At 41.5% G+C, this 20,281-nt stretch overlaps 1 protein-coding gene across 1 annotated transcript in view; it reads right to left on the bottom strand.

The window, feature by feature from the left end:
- LOC138772979 (protein-glutamine gamma-glutamyltransferase 5-like) overlaps positions 1-19,948 on the bottom strand; it is a 35,896-nt gene extending 15,948 nt beyond the window's left edge. Inside the window, exons 1-4 of the mRNA XM_069953825.1 lie at positions 19,869-19,948; positions 12,104-12,286; positions 10,166-10,405; positions 5,240-5,358 (exon numbers count right to left, since the gene is read on the bottom strand). Of these exons, the coding sequence (XP_069809926.1) occupies positions 5,240-5,358; positions 10,166-10,405; positions 12,104-12,286; positions 19,869-19,878 (552 nt within the window). The 5' untranslated portion in view covers positions 19,879-19,948. The remainder of the gene's footprint in view (positions 1-5,239; positions 5,359-10,165; positions 10,406-12,103; positions 12,287-19,868) is intronic.
- Between the last annotated feature and the right edge of the window lie 333 nt (positions 19,949-20,281).

Raw genomic sequence — 20,281 nt, 5'->3', positions numbered from 1 at the left:
TTGCTGCAAATTTTGGTACTTTTTTTTTTACTTTTTTTTTAAATTTTTTAATGATTTTTACTCTGTTTAAATCCATAGTTTGTCTGCCCTATCTAAACACGCTCCAAGGTAAATTATAAAGGTTTGGCTGTCCAGGCCTGATGGGAATTGTAGTTTTATAACAGCTGTAGGGCTGCGGGTTTGACTCCTGTGACCTAGCTGATATAAATGTGGTGGATCATAGTGTGCAGAATGTGTGGAACAAATACTCCACATGGGACCCCACCCATGAAAATATTAAAAAAATTAATCAGTACAAAATGTGACTTCTAATAATGATATAAAGTTCTAAGGCAGAGATTCACTTTAATTATTAGGCGTCTCCAGGAAATTAAGTAAATTAAAGTAAAGTAAATTAAAAGAGCAGTAGGCAGATACCATTATATTACCTAACACAGGGGTGTCAAACTGCGGCCCTCCGGCTGTTGCAAAACTACTCTTCCCTTCATGCCTGGAAAGCCAAAGCCAAGGCATGATGGGGATTGTAGTTGTATGGCACAATGGGGATGTTTGCTTATGGTTATAGATCATTATATGCTTCCAATTTCAGAATTGTGGGGATTTTACCAAGCATCTGGCTTAAAAAAAAAAGTTGTTTTTTTTTTGCATTAGCACCATTTAGTTTTTCTGATTTTTGTAATACGCGTGCCCCTTTTGTAAACAGAAAACTGGTGATACTGAAGCAGCAATGCATACGACAGGGAGATAGTGATGCAGGTTGCATGAGTTGTTAGAGGTGATGACATCATACAGAGGGTGGGGCTTAGAGACAAGATCCAGCCAAGACTCCTGAGGATGATGCATCATCCCAAGAGGGAGGGAGGAGCCAGGGAGCTGCTGAGACAACACCACACTGACAATAAAAGGACTACATAACTTCCAGTCAAACAAAAGCCCCTGAAGCCAGTATTATTAGTGATAACGCTATATTAGTAAGTTATATATCTTGGGGTGAGCTTGGGGTGAGTTTAGGAATAACTATTTATCATAGGTTGTGATTATTATTGCATCAAAGGCAATATCAGACATAACCCATTGAAAAAGAGGTGTTTCCTGAAGAAAGCTGCCAGGTTTCATAAGTTATAATGGGATGAGTCTGTATAGCAGTGTAAAATCAAATGGTTTTATCATATTAAATTATCTAACACAGTAACCATTGATAGAATGTACATAATAGGGTTAAAGGGGTTATCCGGGTAATAAAAACAATATTGTAAACAACCCCCCTTCCCAATACCACCCTCTTGCCATTTTGCATCCTTTACTTTTTTTTCTCATATTTATCCACTCTGCACATCTAAAATCATCTTCTCTGTGTCCACTCTGACAACGCGCTGCTCCCTCTTTTCCCTCCCTTTGTAGACACAGGACATGTGTGTTCCTCTCTCTGGGGGCTGGGTTAGCTGTCCATTGACTTGGAGACATGATCTGCATCATCTCCATGCACCTGTGCTGCTTCCATAGTCTTACATGTGTCGCTAGTTTCCGTAATATGAAACGTTATCGTTCTATCTCTGCTTGCTGTCAGGGAATGCAGGCATATGTACTTATCTTTGTGTCACAGCTCTGTATATTGTAAGTGTTATAGAAGTTCTTAAAGTTTGCATGGAACGAGAATGTTTTCATTCACAGTCAGCAAGCAGAGATCTAAACCTGCACTACATCCCCTGTTAAACAGATACCTGTTATGCAGCTCATAGCTACACTATGCGCACGTCAGCTCTGCTACATCATCAGCTAGTATGGAATACATACTGGGGTGATGTGAAGCAAAATCAGTGAAAAAAATTGTCCTGTGTTTACTGGGCAATAGTAATGACAGCAGTGGGCAGGAAAGAAAGCTAAGGGGGCGAGTACGCAAATGGATTAATCAGGGAAATGCATGATGGGAAATGTACTTTCCTGGCCGGCGCCATCTTGGATACAGATCGGCTTTTGGAAAAACGTGTAACTCAGGAATGGCAGCAGCTAGAAAGACAAGAGACGGCCCAAAATACTCAGGGGGACTTGGTGAGTAACACCAGCTAGACTTGTGAGCATTTCATTCTTTTAGCTCTTAGGTGGATATCCCCTTCAACTGTGTTCTTACTTTAATATAACCAAATGGGGTTGCGCAGTGATCCATTAGTCATGACCACTTATGTTTTGCAGCACAAACCCATTCAGTTACATTAACCCGAGGACAAGACAATTACTACACTGCCACACTGTGATTTTTGGTCATGTGACCCTTGTTACAGTCAATGTCAGCTTAAAGTATTTAAAAGCATTGCAAATTATCTTCTTTGTCCCACCTTTTTAATCCTTTACGCCACCGTTCTCTCATCACAGGGAGTTTAGCCAAAACAACTTTATTTAGTACACTTGTTACTGCGATCCGCCATATATTTCCTGCCAAATGTATTTGTTCCTCTATAATATGTTTGCCTGCGGGGCGATGAATGAGCACCATTATGTTAATGTAATCCCTGTGGTTAGGGAGAGGTGCAGCATGACACGGTGACAGCTCCGCACTTCAAACGGCAGCTCCAAAACAAGTTCTCTGGAATCCTATGATGAAGTCTCATTTTAAAGGGGCATCCTTAACATTAAATGTTATCCTTCATCAACAGGGTAGGGGATGACAAAGTGATTGTTGGGGGTCCGACTGCCTGGGCCCCCGCTGATCTTGGGATGAGAGAAAAATTTAATGGATGTGTTTGTACAGCCAAATCTTCTTCATCTTCTATGGGGCTACTGAATATTGCTTTCGAGTCGGACCTGTCGCCCAGTCATCAGCTTGTTATCCCCCACACTGTAATAGATTACTTTTCATGTTAGGATGACCCCTATGAAGTGTGCCGGTCATTATTAAAAAAAAAAACTTTTGTCATGCCACCAATCACTAAATATAGTCAGGAGAAGCACTTGGCTAAGTGCTTCACTCCCTGGCTTGCTGCAATCTGTAGTAGATAAGCTCTATAGATTTACAATGGAAATGGCAGTAAGCCAAGGGGTGAACCACAATGGCAAACATCCAGACCCTGATGATAAAAACTTTAAAAGTTCTTCTTAAAGGGACAGTGCAGATTTAAGAAACTTTACAAGAAAAAAAATTAGGCTCCCCATGTTATAGGGGTAAGGTAGCTATAACTTATATGGAAGAGTTGTTATTGTTATCGACTCCTCTAGCTTGCACCATAATGATGTCTCATTGTGTCCAATGTTAGAGGAGTCTTATTACTATTATGGGGATCCATGGTTGTCAATGTTATAGGAGTCTTATTGCTGGAACTATTATGAGGGGCCATGGTTGTCAATGTTAGAGGAGTCCTGTGGGTGTTATTATTAAAGGGGTTTTCTTGGCAAAGCGGACTGATAGGCAGGGTGCCGACACATTGCAAATCAGTCCATTTTGTGCAGAAAACCCCTTTAAGAGGCTCCCAATGCTGTAAATGTTATAGGGGTCTTGTGGATGTCAACATTATACCAGTCTTATCCAGGGCTGGCGTCAGCACAGGGCTTACTTGGGCAAGTGCCATGGCCCACGGCGCCTCCAGGGGCCCAGAGAGGAAGTGGAGCCCAGTGTTTTAATGTTCAGCCTGATCACTGTAGTGCAGGGTGAGCGCTGAACATCAGAAGACACAGGAGATGGAACAGGACCTGCACAGAGAGACAAAAGTGTGAAGGATCTGATCACATGACCTGCAGGTCCTCAACCTTACAGTGTGGAGAGCAGCCCGACAGAGAGGAAGAAGGAGAAAAATGAGCAGTAAGTGCTGTGTGTTTGCGTCTGGGTGTGTCAGTATCAGTCAGTCAGTCTGTGTCAGTCAGTCAATTGTGCTTAGTGGATGGATGAGGGGCCCGCTGAAGCTCTGTCACCCGAGGGCCGCAAAATCCTGAAGCCGACCCTGAATCTAGTGACCATTACTGTTATAGGGGTCTTGACCTTTTCTTAGCGATATCATTCTGTACATATTGAGACATTTCCTAAAAATATGAAGACTGATTTCAGCCCTTATTCCGAGTCACAAACGTTCAGAGGCAATACTACGCAATGAGGAGTCCAGATAAGGAACAGACACATGACCTATGAACACGGCCAAGCGTTCCTCTAGTCAAATGGGCATAAATAACAATTCTCTAAAAAATAAAAAAAAATTAACAATAATTGCTGATTTATTCTCCTACTTCTTCCTTATGATAAAATAACACATGGCTGTAAGTAATGTATATGGGTGTGACCAGTCACACCAGTCTTTATGGGACATACATATTTGCATTGTGCAGTCACTTTGACTATATACAGCAAGTCAGACAATGCAAACACCATGTCTGGGTTTAGCAGCTGGTTTAGGTGTTAGCTGTTAAGCCATGGCTTGTTTGTCTGCCTAGGGGCAGAGGTTAATGGCAATGTTCCCACTCAGGGTTTTCTTCCATATTTTCAGATGTTTTCGGCATGAATCCACGTCCACACACAGTTTTTAGACTGCAGGATCAGACTACACAAGGTGTGTTGTCTGTTGCCATGGAGATAATTACACAAGGTGGTTCTTATTAATAGAAAAGTCAGGACTGTGAAGCGTGTGACCTATTACCTCACTATTACAATGGACCACCAAAAAGACTGTTTGGTTATGTTCACACTTAGTATTTCCATCAGTCTTTTTTCAATCAAAAACCAGGAGTAGGTTGAAAACACAGAAAGGCTTTGTTTCCAGGTTTAAAAAAAAAATAAAAATTTAACGCCCCTGTCTTCATCAAAAGACGGACATTTTTCATGTTAAAAAGATGCACGCAACGTACTATTTTTTAGTACTTTATACTTTAAGAAAAGTCATTCCATTGACTTTCGGTTCACACACAGTCTTTTAGGACAGCCTTTATTTTATGTTTGTGATGCTTATTTGCGGCCGTCATTACCATTAGACACATAGGGGAAGATTTATCGAGCATGGTGTAAAGTGAAACTGGCTCAGTTGCCCCTAGAAACCAATCAGATTCCACCTTTCATTTTCCAAAGAGTCTGTGAGGAATGAAAGGTGGAATCTGATTGGTTGCTAGGGGCAACTGAGCCAGTTTCACTTTACACCATGTTTGATAAATCTCCCACATAGTCCACAAAGACGGCTGTCATTTTGCCATTGTGGGAACATAGACTAGCAATGCATCTATAACAGCTACTGGCATTACGCCGTATGTAAGGATGAACGGACAATACCTGGCCAAAGTTCCATGGTGTGGTGGTAATAAAGTCTTTGCTTCCCTGATATAATAAACCATGTTCATTCATCACATATTCCTGCCTCATGGCCTCATCTTCCAGGAAGACATCATCATCTGGAAAACAACAAAAAGCAGGAATTTTATATAACGGATGTATTCTAGCTAGTCATGTCAGTATTCATACCTGCGGATTAGAGCTATGTTCACACAGCGTAAAAGAAAGGCGAAATACGGCTGTATTTTCAAAATAATAATGTGCTCCTTTGAAGTCAATGGGAAAGCAGCCGGCAGTGCATACATTATGAGGCTATGGTCACACATAGTAAGAGACCGGCCGTTCCATGACCCGTCCGAGTCCTGGAATGGACGGTCTCAGAAAAGATCATCCTGGCCGGTACTGCAGTGCGCTCCCGCATCAGAAATCCCCACTGTACACAATGGGGCGTACGGCCGGAGCCCCACACTCCATTGTGTGAAATGACAGGGTTTACACGTCAGTTTCTCGTGGCGCCGCTAGGGATCCCGGACGGAGTGTATACTATGTGTAAACACTCCGACCGGGATTCCCTCAGCCTGCAGCACTACGTAAGTACCACAGAAATCACGGCCGTTGTAACAATGGCTGTGATTTCTGCGGAACTTACGTAGTGTGAACATAGCCTAAAGAATAATGACTGTAATTGATTGCGACCGTCCTGATACTGAACAGGATCATTATTTTCCACCTACTTTTGCAAAATATGGCTGTTTTTTCATCTGTTCACACATTGTATATGAACTAACGACTAGTTAAAGAAAAAAAGTAAAATATGAAACATTCCCTTGAGGCTATGCTCACACAGTGTCTCTTTAGCTAAAATAACGTCCGACATTTAAAAAAAAAAAAAAACAACGGCCATTGTTTTTATTTTTCAATTATTTCCATTGTAGTCTATGCTAACAACGGCCATCTGTTCATACAAGGTATAGAATAAAGGCCTATGTCCGCAGCGGCCGTCAAATTAATGTTCATGACATTTATTTACGGCCATCATTTTGCACACAGCCATTATTTTTGATTGTTCATGCATAGTTTTATATTCTGGCCGTCATTCCACTGTTGTTTTACATAAATTCAATCTAACTTCTTAAAAGCCACAACCAAAAGGGGCCATCTTTAAATTTTAACCAACGGCCATTATGGCAAAATATGTTTAATAACGGCCGTTGAAAAACATTGCGTGAACATAGTGGAAGGCCGTTATTTGCCCTTATTTTTACATTGTGGGAACCTAGCCTTAAAGGGGTATTCCACTAAAACATAACTTTTGATATGTTGCTGCCCATGGTGAGACTAACAATTTGTTTCATGCTTGTTGTTATCTATTCAATCTCCTTCCCCCAGTTCTGAGCTGCTGCTTTCTGATGAAATCACAAAAACCTGTGTGTGAGCTTTTCTCTCCTTCCCCCTCTCTTCTCCTTTCCCTTCTGAGATGGCTTATGAAAAGAAGTCCCTATCTGCAACTTTGTAGCAACTCTGTAATGCTGGGAAGGTTAATCACAGTGAGTTCATCTGCAACTTGGCCTCAGATTACAAAGAAGCTACAAAGTTGCAGATACACTCTGCCAGGAACTTCTTTACACCAGCCATCTCAGAAGGGAGGGGGGAGGAAAAGGGAGAGACAGAGATAGAAGCTCACACACAGATTTTTGTGTCTTTAGCAGAAAGCAGCAGCTCAGAACTGGGGGAAGGAGACTGAATACATAATACCAAGTGTGGAAGGAAGTCTCTCCATGGGCAGCAACATATGAAAAGTTATGTTTGAGTGGAATACCCCTTTAATGTTATATTAGTCCCCGATCCAGTGAATGTTGTACAAGGGGAAAGTTATTTGGAAATAACAAGAAGAAACATAATAGATAGCTACATAGCAAATGGGAAAGTATCAAAACCTCCCCTCCCGCTGCCTCTCCCCGTTCCCTTTGTATAGCTTGGCTCACATCCAAGGTTACAGACGATTTGGAAATCTACATATGAAGGACTTGTGCCAAGTATCGCTGTACCAGACACTTTATTAATGGAGTAGAATGGAATCGTTTTCACATATATTTCTTCTGTGGTTTCATCAGTAATGTCAGCTCATAGGGGGACATTGGTGTAAAGTGAAACTGGCTCAGTTGCCCCTAGCAACCAGATTCCACCTTTCATTCCTCACAGACTCTTTGGAAAATGAAAAGTGGAATCTGATTGGTTGCTAGGGGCAACTGGGCCAGTTTCACTTTACACCGTGTTTGATAAATCTCCCCCATAGTGTTCCTATAAAACCCCTGTTCAGAATGAAATGTCGATGGGGACTTTACTGAAAAATCCAAAATGATTGGATCTTCTCAATGTAGTTAAAGGTGATATGGTAGAATTATTCATGTTTCGTGAAACTGTGGAGTAGGTCAGGAGCTAAAAACCCTAGCACCTGTCTGGGACAGTACAGAACAAGATTTATTATTACAGGTTTTTGTTGAATTATTTAAATATTTTTTCTTCACACCTTGTTATTTAATGGATAAGGCCAAGGCTATGCTCACACACCGTAAGGCTATGCTCACACACCGTAATACTAAAATACAGCCATAATTTTAAAACATGAAAACAAAATAATGTGTGTACAGGTGAAAAAAACAGGTGGTAAAGAAAAGAGCATGTTGATTATTTTTACGCTCATCTTCAGTTATGGACGTTATTCTATACTGTGTGCACTGACGGACAATTTCCTATTGACTTCAATGGAGCGCATTATTATTCAAACCCCTTAAGGACCAGGCCAACTGTAATTTTCGCTGTTTTGTTTTCTCCTACCATATCGCTTTAATTTTTTCACCTACAGACCCATATGAGCCCATATTTTTTGCGACTTGGAAATTGATTTTTTTCCATAAAAAAAGCAGCAAAAAATAAATAAATATATATATATGCATTTGCATGGTAAAAACTATGTTATGTTCCTCAATTCAGTACGAAAACAACGATAGGCAATGTATGTAACTTTTATCTTATTTGACTTAACTTTTTTTAATTGCTCTATCCTGATCCTTATAATGCTTTAGTTATTTGGTCTATGTGGCTGTGTAAGTTGTCATTTTTTTTTGGATCATGATCTGTAGTCTTTATTGGTACCTCTCTTGCATATATGTGACTTTTTGATCACTTTTTATAAACATTTTTATGTATGTGATGTGACCAAAAATCAGCAATTTTTTTTAAATTTTTTTGCGCTTAAGCCATTTACTGTTTTTTTTTTTTTTCTTTTGCAAAAACACCTGGGGTCAGATGATAGCTGTAAGTCAGTGGCATTTTATGAAATACCAAACTCACTTGGGGGGACACCTAAGAAAAATGGCGTACAACCTGCACAGGCGTAGAAATCTACACCAGGTGTAACTAATGGTTGATTATGGCTACGGCTCCTTCCCACCTTGCCTGGCCCCCCATCGTAATACAGTTATGGTTTGCGTATGCCAAGGAGAAGGGGCGAATCTGCGCCTTCTCCTTGCGTATGGCAGTGGTGCAGCTTTCATAAATTTCCCCAGGGATATCTTTTTGTAGGATTTTTTTCCCCCTCTATACCATTTTATTTTTGGCTCTGTGGTAGTTTATTTAAAAAGCAGCATGCTGATGGTGTGGAGGTTTTTTCTGCAAACTGTGGTGGCTTCTCTCCCATAGAGTTCAATGAAATTTCTTATCTTGGTCTCAAAAATGCTACTTCTGGAAGCAGACAAAAGCACCAAAGGCAAAAAACAAAGAACAAAAAAAAGCGCTAAAATAATTGTCAGTTTTTGGAGGCCAAAATAAACGCCACACAAAAGCTGTCTGCAAGGCTACTCTTAGGTTATGAGACGTTAGAATGACATCTGTTATTGCTGAATTTTAATTGACCTCGATGGAATGTATAGAAGTCAGTGGAATGACGGACGTCCAATGCTCACAGTGTATAAAATGACGGACATTGTTTGCGCGGACGTGAAAGAAATTAATATTCATGACGATTATTTTCGGACGTCTATTGCAAACAATGGATGTTGTTTTTTTGTCGTTCACACACACGTTTTTTTTTACTGTCCTTTAATATTAAACTCTATGGACTTTTTAAATTAAGAAACCACCAAAGGGCAATCAGTCCACCTGAACTAGAACAATAGACCCTTACAGACCCCAAGGGTCCTATTACACGGCCCGATCACAAAGTATAAACGAGTGCTGATCTGCTCGATTGGTGCCCGTTTACTGAGCAATTACACAGGCTGACTATCAGGCAGCAAAGGCTGCACGGACCTCGTCAGCGATGTCTGTGCAGCCCTTGCCTTTAGTGTAAAATAATAAAGTATTAAAGGGATTATCCAAAACATGGCCACTTTCTTGTCTCCAGCTTGGGCGGGGCTTTGCTGCTCAGTCCCATTGAAGTGAATGGAGCTTATTTGCAAACCGCACCTGAACTGGAGACAAGAGTCGTGCTGAAGAAAGTGGCCATGTTTTTGTAGCACTGGAAAACCCCTTTAATTTACCTTACCACATTCTCTGCAGCTGTTTTTTGTTCCCCTCTGGTTCGATCTCTGCACTCATCCAATCACTGGCCATGGTCCTGGCTCGGCCAGCAGCCTATCAATGCAGCAGACGGGACCCAAAGTGAACAGAAGGCAGAGCTGCAGCTAACAAATTAGAATAGATGAATGCTCGGCCGAGCGTTTATATACAGTATATGGAGGGATCATGCTATCACAGAATCCGTGTAAGACCAACAAGACGAATATCAAATATCCAGAGCTCTATGCCAGGGGATTCGGAGCTCTGTATCAAACAATAGAGCTCTGACCACTATGAAGAAATATTGGGTTATGAAGGAAGAGAGGAAATTATTGGAATAATTCATTAAAATCATTAGAAGATTACCTGGGCACCAAGGATTGAAGAGTAACATGAAATCCCCTAAGTAGTAGGAGTTGACTTTCCCCCAGTAGGCGCCTTCCAGGTACAGGCAGTATCGTCCAATAGGAGCCTTCACGGACGTGCAAATGGTCAGCGACAAAGAATTGTCCGATTCACTCTCCACCTCAGCGCTCCACGCATTCTCCCTTAGCCTTGTCACCGGGAACTGTATCAGGGTCCCTGTTTGCTTAGAGGGATATGGACCTGGAGGTAAAGATTAGATATTATATAATGTCCTGTACAAAGCGTTCTTGCAGTGTCCATTGGGGTATACATTGGAGGACTCTCCCACCTACACCCCCACCGTATAGCTGTGATGGCCAACACTCAGCGGCACCTGTCATTGTTGGACCCTGCTGTATGGAATAATGCAAAGGTCTGGGCTATTCCATCCAGCAAGTACATGGAAACCCAGATGGAAGACCCGAGGAGAAGAAGCCAAAACGATTAAAGGGGTTATCCAGCGCTACAAAAACATGGCCACTTTCTTCCAGAGACAGCACCACTCTTGTCTCCAGTTTGGGTGCGGTTTTCAATTTCATAGTTCTATTGAAGTCAATGGAGCTTAATTCCAAACCACTCCTGAACAAGACAAGAGTGGTGCTGTCTCTGGAAGAAAGTGGCCATGTTTTTGTAGCACTGGATAACCCCTTTAAGTTGGTTTCCACTAGATGGATACATTTGCCATATGCATCTGGACATTTCCCTACTTGCACGGGCAATCAGACGTCAAAAACACGGTGTGAAAAGAGTCCTACGCAGGTGCTTTGGATGCTATAACTATACTCAATATAGGCCACGTATCATCTTTTTTTGGCCGTCATTTTGCACTCAAATAACAGCCATTGTTTTAAATAACAGCTGTTATTTGGGCACGAAAAATGACTAAAAGAAAACGGCCTCAGATGGCCAAGAAAAGACACTATGTGGTCATGGTCGCTTACAGTGAAAACTCTGGTCTTCTCAAAGAGGTTTTTTAATATATATATATATATATATATATATATATATATATATATATATATACAAAATAAGTAATGCATTGCTGTGACTTAAAAAAAAAAGTTTGCCGTGTCACAGACATTTCAAAAGTTTTGATCGGTCAGGGTATAAGTGTTACAATGCTTTCCAGTCACTACATAGAACCAGCAGAAGTGCCCAGGCTCTATAGACTTAAAATGGAGCCCATTGAAATGGGGAGAACAACATACCAGGGAGTGAAGTGCTTAGCCGTGCACTTCTCCTGGCTCCCAATTAGACCACCCAGGCTCCAAACAATCAAAACATTTTATGTCAAGTTTTTTTTTTTAAGTGACAGTAATTTTTTTAATCCAATATAGAAAGCTCTCTTCAAAGCCCCATCTATTTAAAGGGGTACTCTGGAGGGAAAAAAACCAACTATACAGTACAGGTTTTAGTACTTATCAGCTGATGTATGTCCTGCAGGAAGTGCTGTATTCTTTCCAGTCTTGCACAGTGCTCTCTGCTGCCACCTCTGTCTGTGTCAGGAACTGATCAGTGCAGTAGCAAATCTGGACAGTTCCTGACATGGACAGAGGTGGCAGCAGAGAGCACTGTGTAAGACTGGAAAGAATACACCACTTATTGCAGGACATACAGCAGCTGATAAGTACTGGAAGACTGGAGATTTTTAAATACAAGTAATGTATAAATCTATATAACTTTCTGACATCGTGTCAGACTGGAAAGAAGTACCGCTATATCTGTCACTCATATACCCTGTATTTTGTCCTTCCCTGACAGGTCCACTACTGTACAATTTTGGGTGGTGATCTTTAATATGACTTCTAAGGGAAGCTTATATATATATATATATATATATATATATATATATATATATATATATATATATTTATTTTCTGCCACTCTCCTCCTACATACCTGTTTGGGCTATAAGCCTCATGTTCTCCAAGTTATTGTCCCCATTTCCTCTGTAGTAGAAGAACAATGTGATGGTAAAGGGTTGTCCTCTGCGGAGGAAAAGGTCATTGCAGCGCATGGTGTGGGTCCTGTGCTCTTCCCCATTTCTGAGTTTGTTGCTATCGACCTTGGAGATTTGGGGTGCTGTAATAAATAAGGTGTATTATCAGAGGTTTGGGGCGGAGATGACTGTAGACAGGCGGGTGTGACAGAGGAATGTGATAAGTATATAGTTACAGAATCCAAGGCTGAGAAGAATGTTAATTGACAAGAAGAAAATAATTTGATCGCGACTTAAATACTAGTTCACACTTCAAATATTACTCGGGTTCCATATAAACTGCATGTGATGAAGGGTGTATGTCATCCTCATGATATGCGTCCTCCCACTGACAGATAACCCAGCACCAACGCTCCATGGTCCAGTGCTGCACCCTCCACATTTACTGTAATGGGTTAGGTCGTAGGTAATACACAGATACAGGAACCTTAGAGAATACCTGCAATACAATAATAATGTATATTGTAGCACAGTGGTTCTTAACTCCAGTCCTCAGGACTCACCAACTGGTCATGTTTTGAGGATTTGAGGTGATATAATTATAGTCAGTGCACCAGTAACTGCCACAGCTGTTTGTTGTATGGGATATCTGCAAAACATGACCTGTTGGTTGCAGCAGGTAAATAAATGAAACAAGCGACACTTACCTGTTCATGCAATTGGTCGTTTATTGAAGTGAAAATCACCGACAAAACATAGAGGGAGGCAGACAGACTATAGCAGGCGCATTCCAGAGGTGACAGCCTGTTTCGCGCGGCTTGCGCTTCTACTAGCCTGGTATATCAGGATAGCAGAAGCGCAAGCTGCACAAAACGGGCCGTCACCTCTGGAACATCCCTGCTATTTACTGTCTGTCAACCACTATGTTTTGTCAGTGATTGTCACTTCAATAAACGACCAATTGCATAAATAGGTGAGTGCCACTCATTTTATTTTTGGGGGCTCAGGGGTATTATTACTGTATAAGGTGCTATTACTTCATGGAGGCACAGGGGGTATTATTATTATATGGGCACAGTGGTCTCATTACATAGGGGCTCAGGGTTTATTTTTATAGTATAGAGTGGGGAGAGACAGTTGGGACATTATTACCATATGATAGACTAATAAGGGCACCATACTCTTGAAGGTGGAAAATGATAAACTGATGGAGAAGAAAACAGAAGAATAACAACTCCGATCAGAGAAGGCGTCACCTGTGAGTCACTAGATGTAACTGTAATCACTTATATGGGCAGCACAGCTTCTATATATTATTAGTATCTACCACTGTATGGCCATTTTCTTTATTTTTTGGGACGAGGTTATGCCTAATTTGCAAAGGTGCAATAGCCAAACCTTTGTTGACACCACAAAACGTCAAACTGCATGTTCAATGGTGCAAGTGTGGTGTCCCACTACTAGTGCTTTCTCCTGTGCACCTGTCGTAAAGCTTTTCTCCCAGGTTATACAAAGTGGTGGATGAGGTATTAAGTTTCCCCACTAGGTGTCAGTATTTCTTATATGCTTATTTCTATGCACAGCTAAAGAAGGTAATGGGTTAATGTTTATATGTGTACCACGTGTTCTGTTCTGACCACTAGGAGGTGCTCTTTTTTACTGTCCTATCCTCTTTCTTCTTTCTCCTGCGCACACTCAGCCCCACCACTCACAAGCAGGAACACAACAGGCCCCTGTAGGAGGAGTCACTGGTGGAGGAAGTGCAGCTCAGTCTAGTCAGATTTCTCAGTGAGAGAGGACATGCAAAAAAACAAGTTTCTGCAGAAGCCAAGCCAGGGCCTGGCCTATGCCAGGACCCTTGTTAGGGACAGTTCAGTTGAGCTGAGTCTAGCTACCAGAGTGAATAGATGCAGCAAGAGACCAACACTTCTTCTACAAACACTACCACTTTCACTATGCAGTGCTAAGCACCAACAAGGGAAAGTAGTCACCAAGGAACACCCTAGCCCACGCCAGGAACACGTCTAAAAATAGCAGGGCAGTATCCTGGAGAAATAGGAACTGACTCCAGTAGGACAAAACAACCAGTATAGAAAGGTCTACGTATCCTACTGCGCAGTGCAGGTAACTGGGAAGACTCGGACACCTAGCTACACCCAGAAAACCACAGCTGGGGCTCGTACTACCCTACTGGGTTCTACGATACCAGAGAGCAGAAGGCGGTCTAAACGTGAGTACAAGTATCACTTCACTCAAAGATATCTATCAAGGTTCCGGCAGAGTACAAGGCAACTTTGGGTTGGGGCTCCTCTGGCAAACTCCTCTCCTCTACCCTCTACTATTTACTAGCCAACAGACAATCTCAACCCACTCCAAGGACAAGGAGTCACTACAGTGTAGGGCAGTATCCACTACAGAGCCAAAGAGCTAGGAACTGATCCGGGTGGAGCAAAGTTTCGTAAAGTTGATGAACTCCATCTCGCAGTGTGGGTGTACTTAGGAAATCCTAACACATTTTCCTAGCACATTACTACTTGGTTTGAGACTCTCACAGCACTCTCCTCTCTACTACTACCTCTGTACAACTTTATCACCTCTACTACATCCTACTCAGCACTTCTCATACAGATCTGGTGGTTCTATGTTCGTGTATTTATTGAAAATGTATCAAGTATATTGCAAGATTCGTTGGCCTCCCACACCTGGCACTGGCGTCACATGACAAAACCCTAAAGGTCCGGCTGTATCTCGGCCATCCACTACAGTAGTGGCATCCATCTAGCAAGTGACCGGCCGTCCCACCGCTACATCCTCTGGGGGCTCACCACAAAGTCTCACCCAGATTCTGTCTATAACTGACCTCCTAATAACAGCTGATCAGATTAGCCTGACAGGACCAATCCCTCACAAACCCACGCTGGAACGCCAATAAGATTACTTTCATTAAGATACTCCAATATGGCATCTCTCATAAAGACTCAAATACTTTATCCACAATAGATGTTAGACTTACAGGTCTATAGTTTCCAGCATCACTTTTTGATTCCTTCTTTGCATCATATTTGACAAAGTTTGTCTATTATGGTACTTAAAGGGATTATCCATTCACTCCAATAGAACTGAGCTGCAATGCCTCCCACAAACTCAGTTCAAAAGTGGCGCTGTTTGGATTTCTGCAAAACCTGGGGGAGAACTTCAACTGGATTTGCTTATTGTAATGTGTGTAAGGCATGCTAGTTATTGTTGTTCTAGTTATGTTATCCTACCCCTGTATTATAAAAGCATTACGCTTAGTCTTTCATCATATATTATTTTGTAACTAGATGTATACTAGAAAAATGATTGTCTTCTTATTGCTCTATAAACATATGTGAGCTCGGAGAACCTATCATTCACGAGGACTGGAATGTTTTTCCATACGGGACTGTTAAGCTAAAACAACTCGACGTGTTTCGCCTGCTCAATGACCTCCATTGTTAGCTTTTATGTATAGTCATTTTGCTTTTATAAGGATATTATTTTTATAAGCTCTTGATGGTGGAGATGGTTTCCAAAACATGATGTCTACACCCGTCATTTACTTACACATGTCCTGTCAGTCACAGCCAACATTCCTGCTGGTCACACCTGGGAAACGTGGCGAGAAGCCATCACAATCCGAGAAGATATCGACTCAAACATGTTATTGCCCTCATACTTTTATTTCATTTAATTTTTAGATTTCGGAATATCCAGTATAAAATTTTTGTATTCTCTCTTTTTTTCCGGATATTTATTTATAAATGTGAATGAACATTAAATTCCTGCCACAATATAGAGAAATCTTTGTAGCTTATGCTGCGTTTACACGGAACGGTAATTCGCCAAATTCGATCGTTTTCCGATTTTGAAGCAACGATTTTGGTTTTTATAACGAGCAGCGTTTGGACAAATGAATCGTTAGAGAAATCGTTAGAAAATTTGTAAGAAAAATCGTTTTTAAGATCGCTTAAGCACATCTTACACATAGGGTGAATCTTTGAAAGGCTGTTTACACGAAGCGATCTGCGAATTTTTAGCGAACGCCGATTTGAGAACATGTCGAAAGATCAAAATGAACGATTTCTCGCTTGTCGCTTGATCGTTTGCTGTGTTTTTTAGACGGAACGATTCTCGCTCAAATGCGATCGTTATTGAGAACATTTTCACGATAATCGTTCGGTGTAAACGCAGCACTACTTTGCTGCATTAAGAAGTCCCATTAATTAGATTATAGGCAGTTAGATTAAAGGGGTACTCCAGAAGGATAAAAAAAAAAATTTAATCAACTGGTGCCAGAAAGTTATACGGATTTGTAAACTGTTTCCGTTTAAGAAAACTCAACTCTTCCAGTACTTATCAGCTGCTGTATGTCCTGCAGGAAGTGGTGTATTCTCTCCAGTCTGACACAGTGCTCTCTGCTGCCACCTCTGTCCATGTCATGAACTGTCCAGAGCAGCAGCAAATCCCCAAAGAAAACCTCTCCTGGTCTAGTCAGTTCCTGACATGGACAGAGGTGGCAGCAGAGGGCACTGTTTCAGACTGGAAAGAATACAGTACAGTCAGTAGGATGATGCTTTCCTATGTAAGGGTAGCATGAACTAGTGACAGAGAATCAGAACAGAATGATGTATCACTTACATTGTTCTGTGCATGTGCTCAGCGGTCCTGGATATTCATGAGAAGCAGAAAACTCCGCCCACGATAGTAATACATTTAAAGGGAATCTGTCACTAGGTCTATGCCGCCTTAAATGAGGGCAGAATAAACTAGTGATAGAAATGCTGAACAGATCAGTGTATTACTTCTGTCATTCTGTTCAGCTGTTCTCCTAATGTGCAGGAGAATAGGATTCTTGCCGCACCCCTCCCCCGCTCTCCAGCTGCTGATTGGCAGTTATCTATCCATGCTGTATATAGACAGTCAACTGTCAATCAGCAGCTGGAGAGCGGGGGAAGGGGTGCGGCAAGAATCCTATTCTCCTGCACATTAGGAGAACAGCTGAACAGAATGACAGAAGTAATACACTGATCTGTTTAGCATTTCTATCACTAGTTTAATCTGCCCTCATTTAAGGCGGTATAGACCTATTGACAGATTCCCTTTATATGTTTTACTATCGTCCACACATATCTCCGTGTAAGCAGGGGGCCAATAGCATTGTATTTAAAGGGCCACATGAATGATGTAGTCATTGTTTGACTGGACCTCCAAACTATGTATTGATGTTAATTCTATCTGTGCCCTGTGTATTATGGATGTCACACCGCTGACTTTACTCCACCTTCTGATATAACCGAGTGCCTGACCTGACAATTACCAGAAATTACCGCTCTCCTGCCTGACACATAGAGCAGCGGTGTTACTGAGGACACTTCCATTACTACACATCCTCGAGGCTTTCATTGTCCACCGGACCTGATGATTCTTCTCAATAACTTTTTTATGCAGCCTACAAATTGTAAGGATTACTATGTACAGAGCGTCATTATTCATTGTTTGTATGATATCCCAATGGCCTCGAATGCAGAGTGTGAGTCTTATCCACTTACTCAGAGCTGATTTATTCCCAAACGTGCTCCAGATTCATCTATACAAGGCAGATATAGGGATTATATGCATGGAGACCCTCACTGTAATGAAAAGATAAGAACTAGTCCTGGCATCCTGGTATTAAAGGGGGACTTCAGCGATTTTTTTTTTTTTTTTCATATCAACTGGTGTTAGTGAAAGTTATATAGATTTGTAATTTACTTCTATTTAAAAATCTCCAGTCGTCCAGTACTTATCAGCTGCTGTATGTCCTGCAGGAAGAGGTATATTCTTTCCAGTCTGACACAGTGCTCTCTGCTGCCACCTCTGTCCGTGATGGGAACTGTTTAAGGCAGCAGCAAATCCCCATAGAAAACCTCTCCTGCTCTTTAGACTGTAAAGAATACACCACTTCCTGCAGGACATACAGCTGCTGATAAGTACTGGAAGACTAGACACTTTTTAATAGTAAATCTCTGGCACTTTCTAGCACCAGTTGATTTGAAAGAAATGTTGTTTTTTTTCTTTTCCTTTAATTTCTCGAATGACCCCTATAACTAGTGAAACGCTAGACACCATTATGGAAGCTAGGGGCCCATTGAGCGCCATTGGTGCACTGTGTGCTATAGATCCAATGGAACCATTTTTCCAATAGTCTGTTTTAGTGATGGAGCAGAACAACAGAAGGATCAATGCTGGTGTGAACCCAGCCAAATATGAGAGATGATCAGCCGTGTAGACCCACAAGCATCTTAAAGAAGAACTCCTTCATTTTTTTCTGGTGTCAGAAAGTTATGCGGATTTGTAATTTATCTCTATTTAAAAATCTCAAGTCTTCCAGTACTTATCAGCTGCTGTATGTCCTGCAGGAAGTTGTGTGTTCTTTCTAGTCTGACACAGTGCTCTCTGCTGCTACCTCTGTCCATGTCAGGAACTGTCCAGAGCAGGAGAGGTTTTCTATGGGGATTTGGACAGTTCCTGACATGGACAGAGGTGGCAGCAGAGAGCTCTGTGTCAGAAAGGAAAGAATACACCACTTCCTGCAGGACATACAGCACCTGATGAGTACTGGAAGTTTACAAATCTATATAATTTTCTGAAACCAGTTGATTAAAAAGAAAAACAAATTCAACTAACTGACTAACATTACCTTAACATTACCCTGACTATAATTTGGATAGGCAACTCGGAACTGGATACAAAATATACTGCTAACCAGGAGGAGCACACCTCATATGTTCTACTGATCACCAGGGGCTTAATGCTGACTGGTCCACAGACCACCAGGACGCTGGACATCACCAACCAGACACTGGCCAAGACAGACTGATAACTGAGCGTCCTACTGACTACCACTGAGCAATTCACATTGTACATTTAATATTCTTAATAGCTTATAAATTCTTACCCTCAACAAAGCTACATTAAAGGGGTAATTCATAAAGGAAAAACTTTTTATTTGAAATGAACTGTGCCAGAGATTTGTAATTTATGTCTATTAAAAAATCCCAAGTCTTCCAGTATTCATCAGCTGCTGTATGTCCTGCAGGAAGTGGTATTATTTCCAGGCTGACGAGCAGGAGAGGTTTTCTATGAGGATTGGGCAGTTCCTGACACGGACAGAGGTGGCACCAGAGAGCACTGTGTCAGACTGAGAAGAATACACCACTTCCTGCAGGACATACAGCAGCTGATAAGTACTTGAAGATTTTTTAATAGAAGTAAATTACAAATCTCTGGCATTTGCTGGGACCAGTTAATTTGAATGAAAACATTTTTTAGTGAATTACCCCTTTAAGGCATCCGTTAAACAATATGTAAGTGAACACCAACACTGCCTCACATCCAGCATTTAGCGACCAATAATAGCATTGTTAGCCACTATCTTTCAAAAAGGGAAATTCCGAAATTCCCCTTTAAATGTGATAACTGCATGTGTAAAAACACTATAAGCGACAAACCCAGCTGCACAAAAACATTTTCAGCTTTTCCATAGGACTGCACATTGTACACAAGCAACTGTTCACACATTCAGCTCTGCTACATCTGTACGAATAAAAAAGGAATCAATAGAAAGTAATAGATATTGTAGAATAAATCCCCACACAACTTCAGGATGAAGATTCTCCAACTGATTGACAGGAGGGAATCTGTCTGTAATACTAGGATACTTACGGTAAGCCATAGTGCGGAGCTACGGCTGCCAGGTCTCCTCATCCACTCTACTGACTAAGATGTGTAACCCTGAGATGATGAAGCAACTCTGCAACATTGCTGAACTTTTATCCCAACCTACCTCCTCCTAGTTCTAGAGGAGTCTCTGCCCAGATCCTCCTTAGTATCTAAGCCTGTCTGTAAACCTGTGTGGTGTAGCACATTGTATCCGAGTGACAACTACTGGCACTGATGCAGGATGTAGAAGGGAGAGTGACAACTCTGCCAACCCCAAAAAATGCCATGCTGAATACAGTGGTACCTTGGTTTAAGAGTAACTTCGATTGAGAGCGTTTTGTAAGAAGAGCTCACAGATTTTTTTTAAATTGTAACTTGGTTTAAGAGCTCCCTGTACTGGGTGGGAGGGGGAGCGG

Source organism: Dendropsophus ebraccatus, chromosome 14 (assembly GCF_027789765.1).
Source record: "Dendropsophus ebraccatus isolate aDenEbr1 chromosome 14, aDenEbr1.pat, whole genome shotgun sequence".
Lineage (NCBI taxonomy): Eukaryota > Metazoa > Chordata > Amphibia > Anura > Hylidae > Dendropsophus > Dendropsophus ebraccatus.
This window is presented reverse-complemented; position numbering and strand designations above follow the sequence as displayed.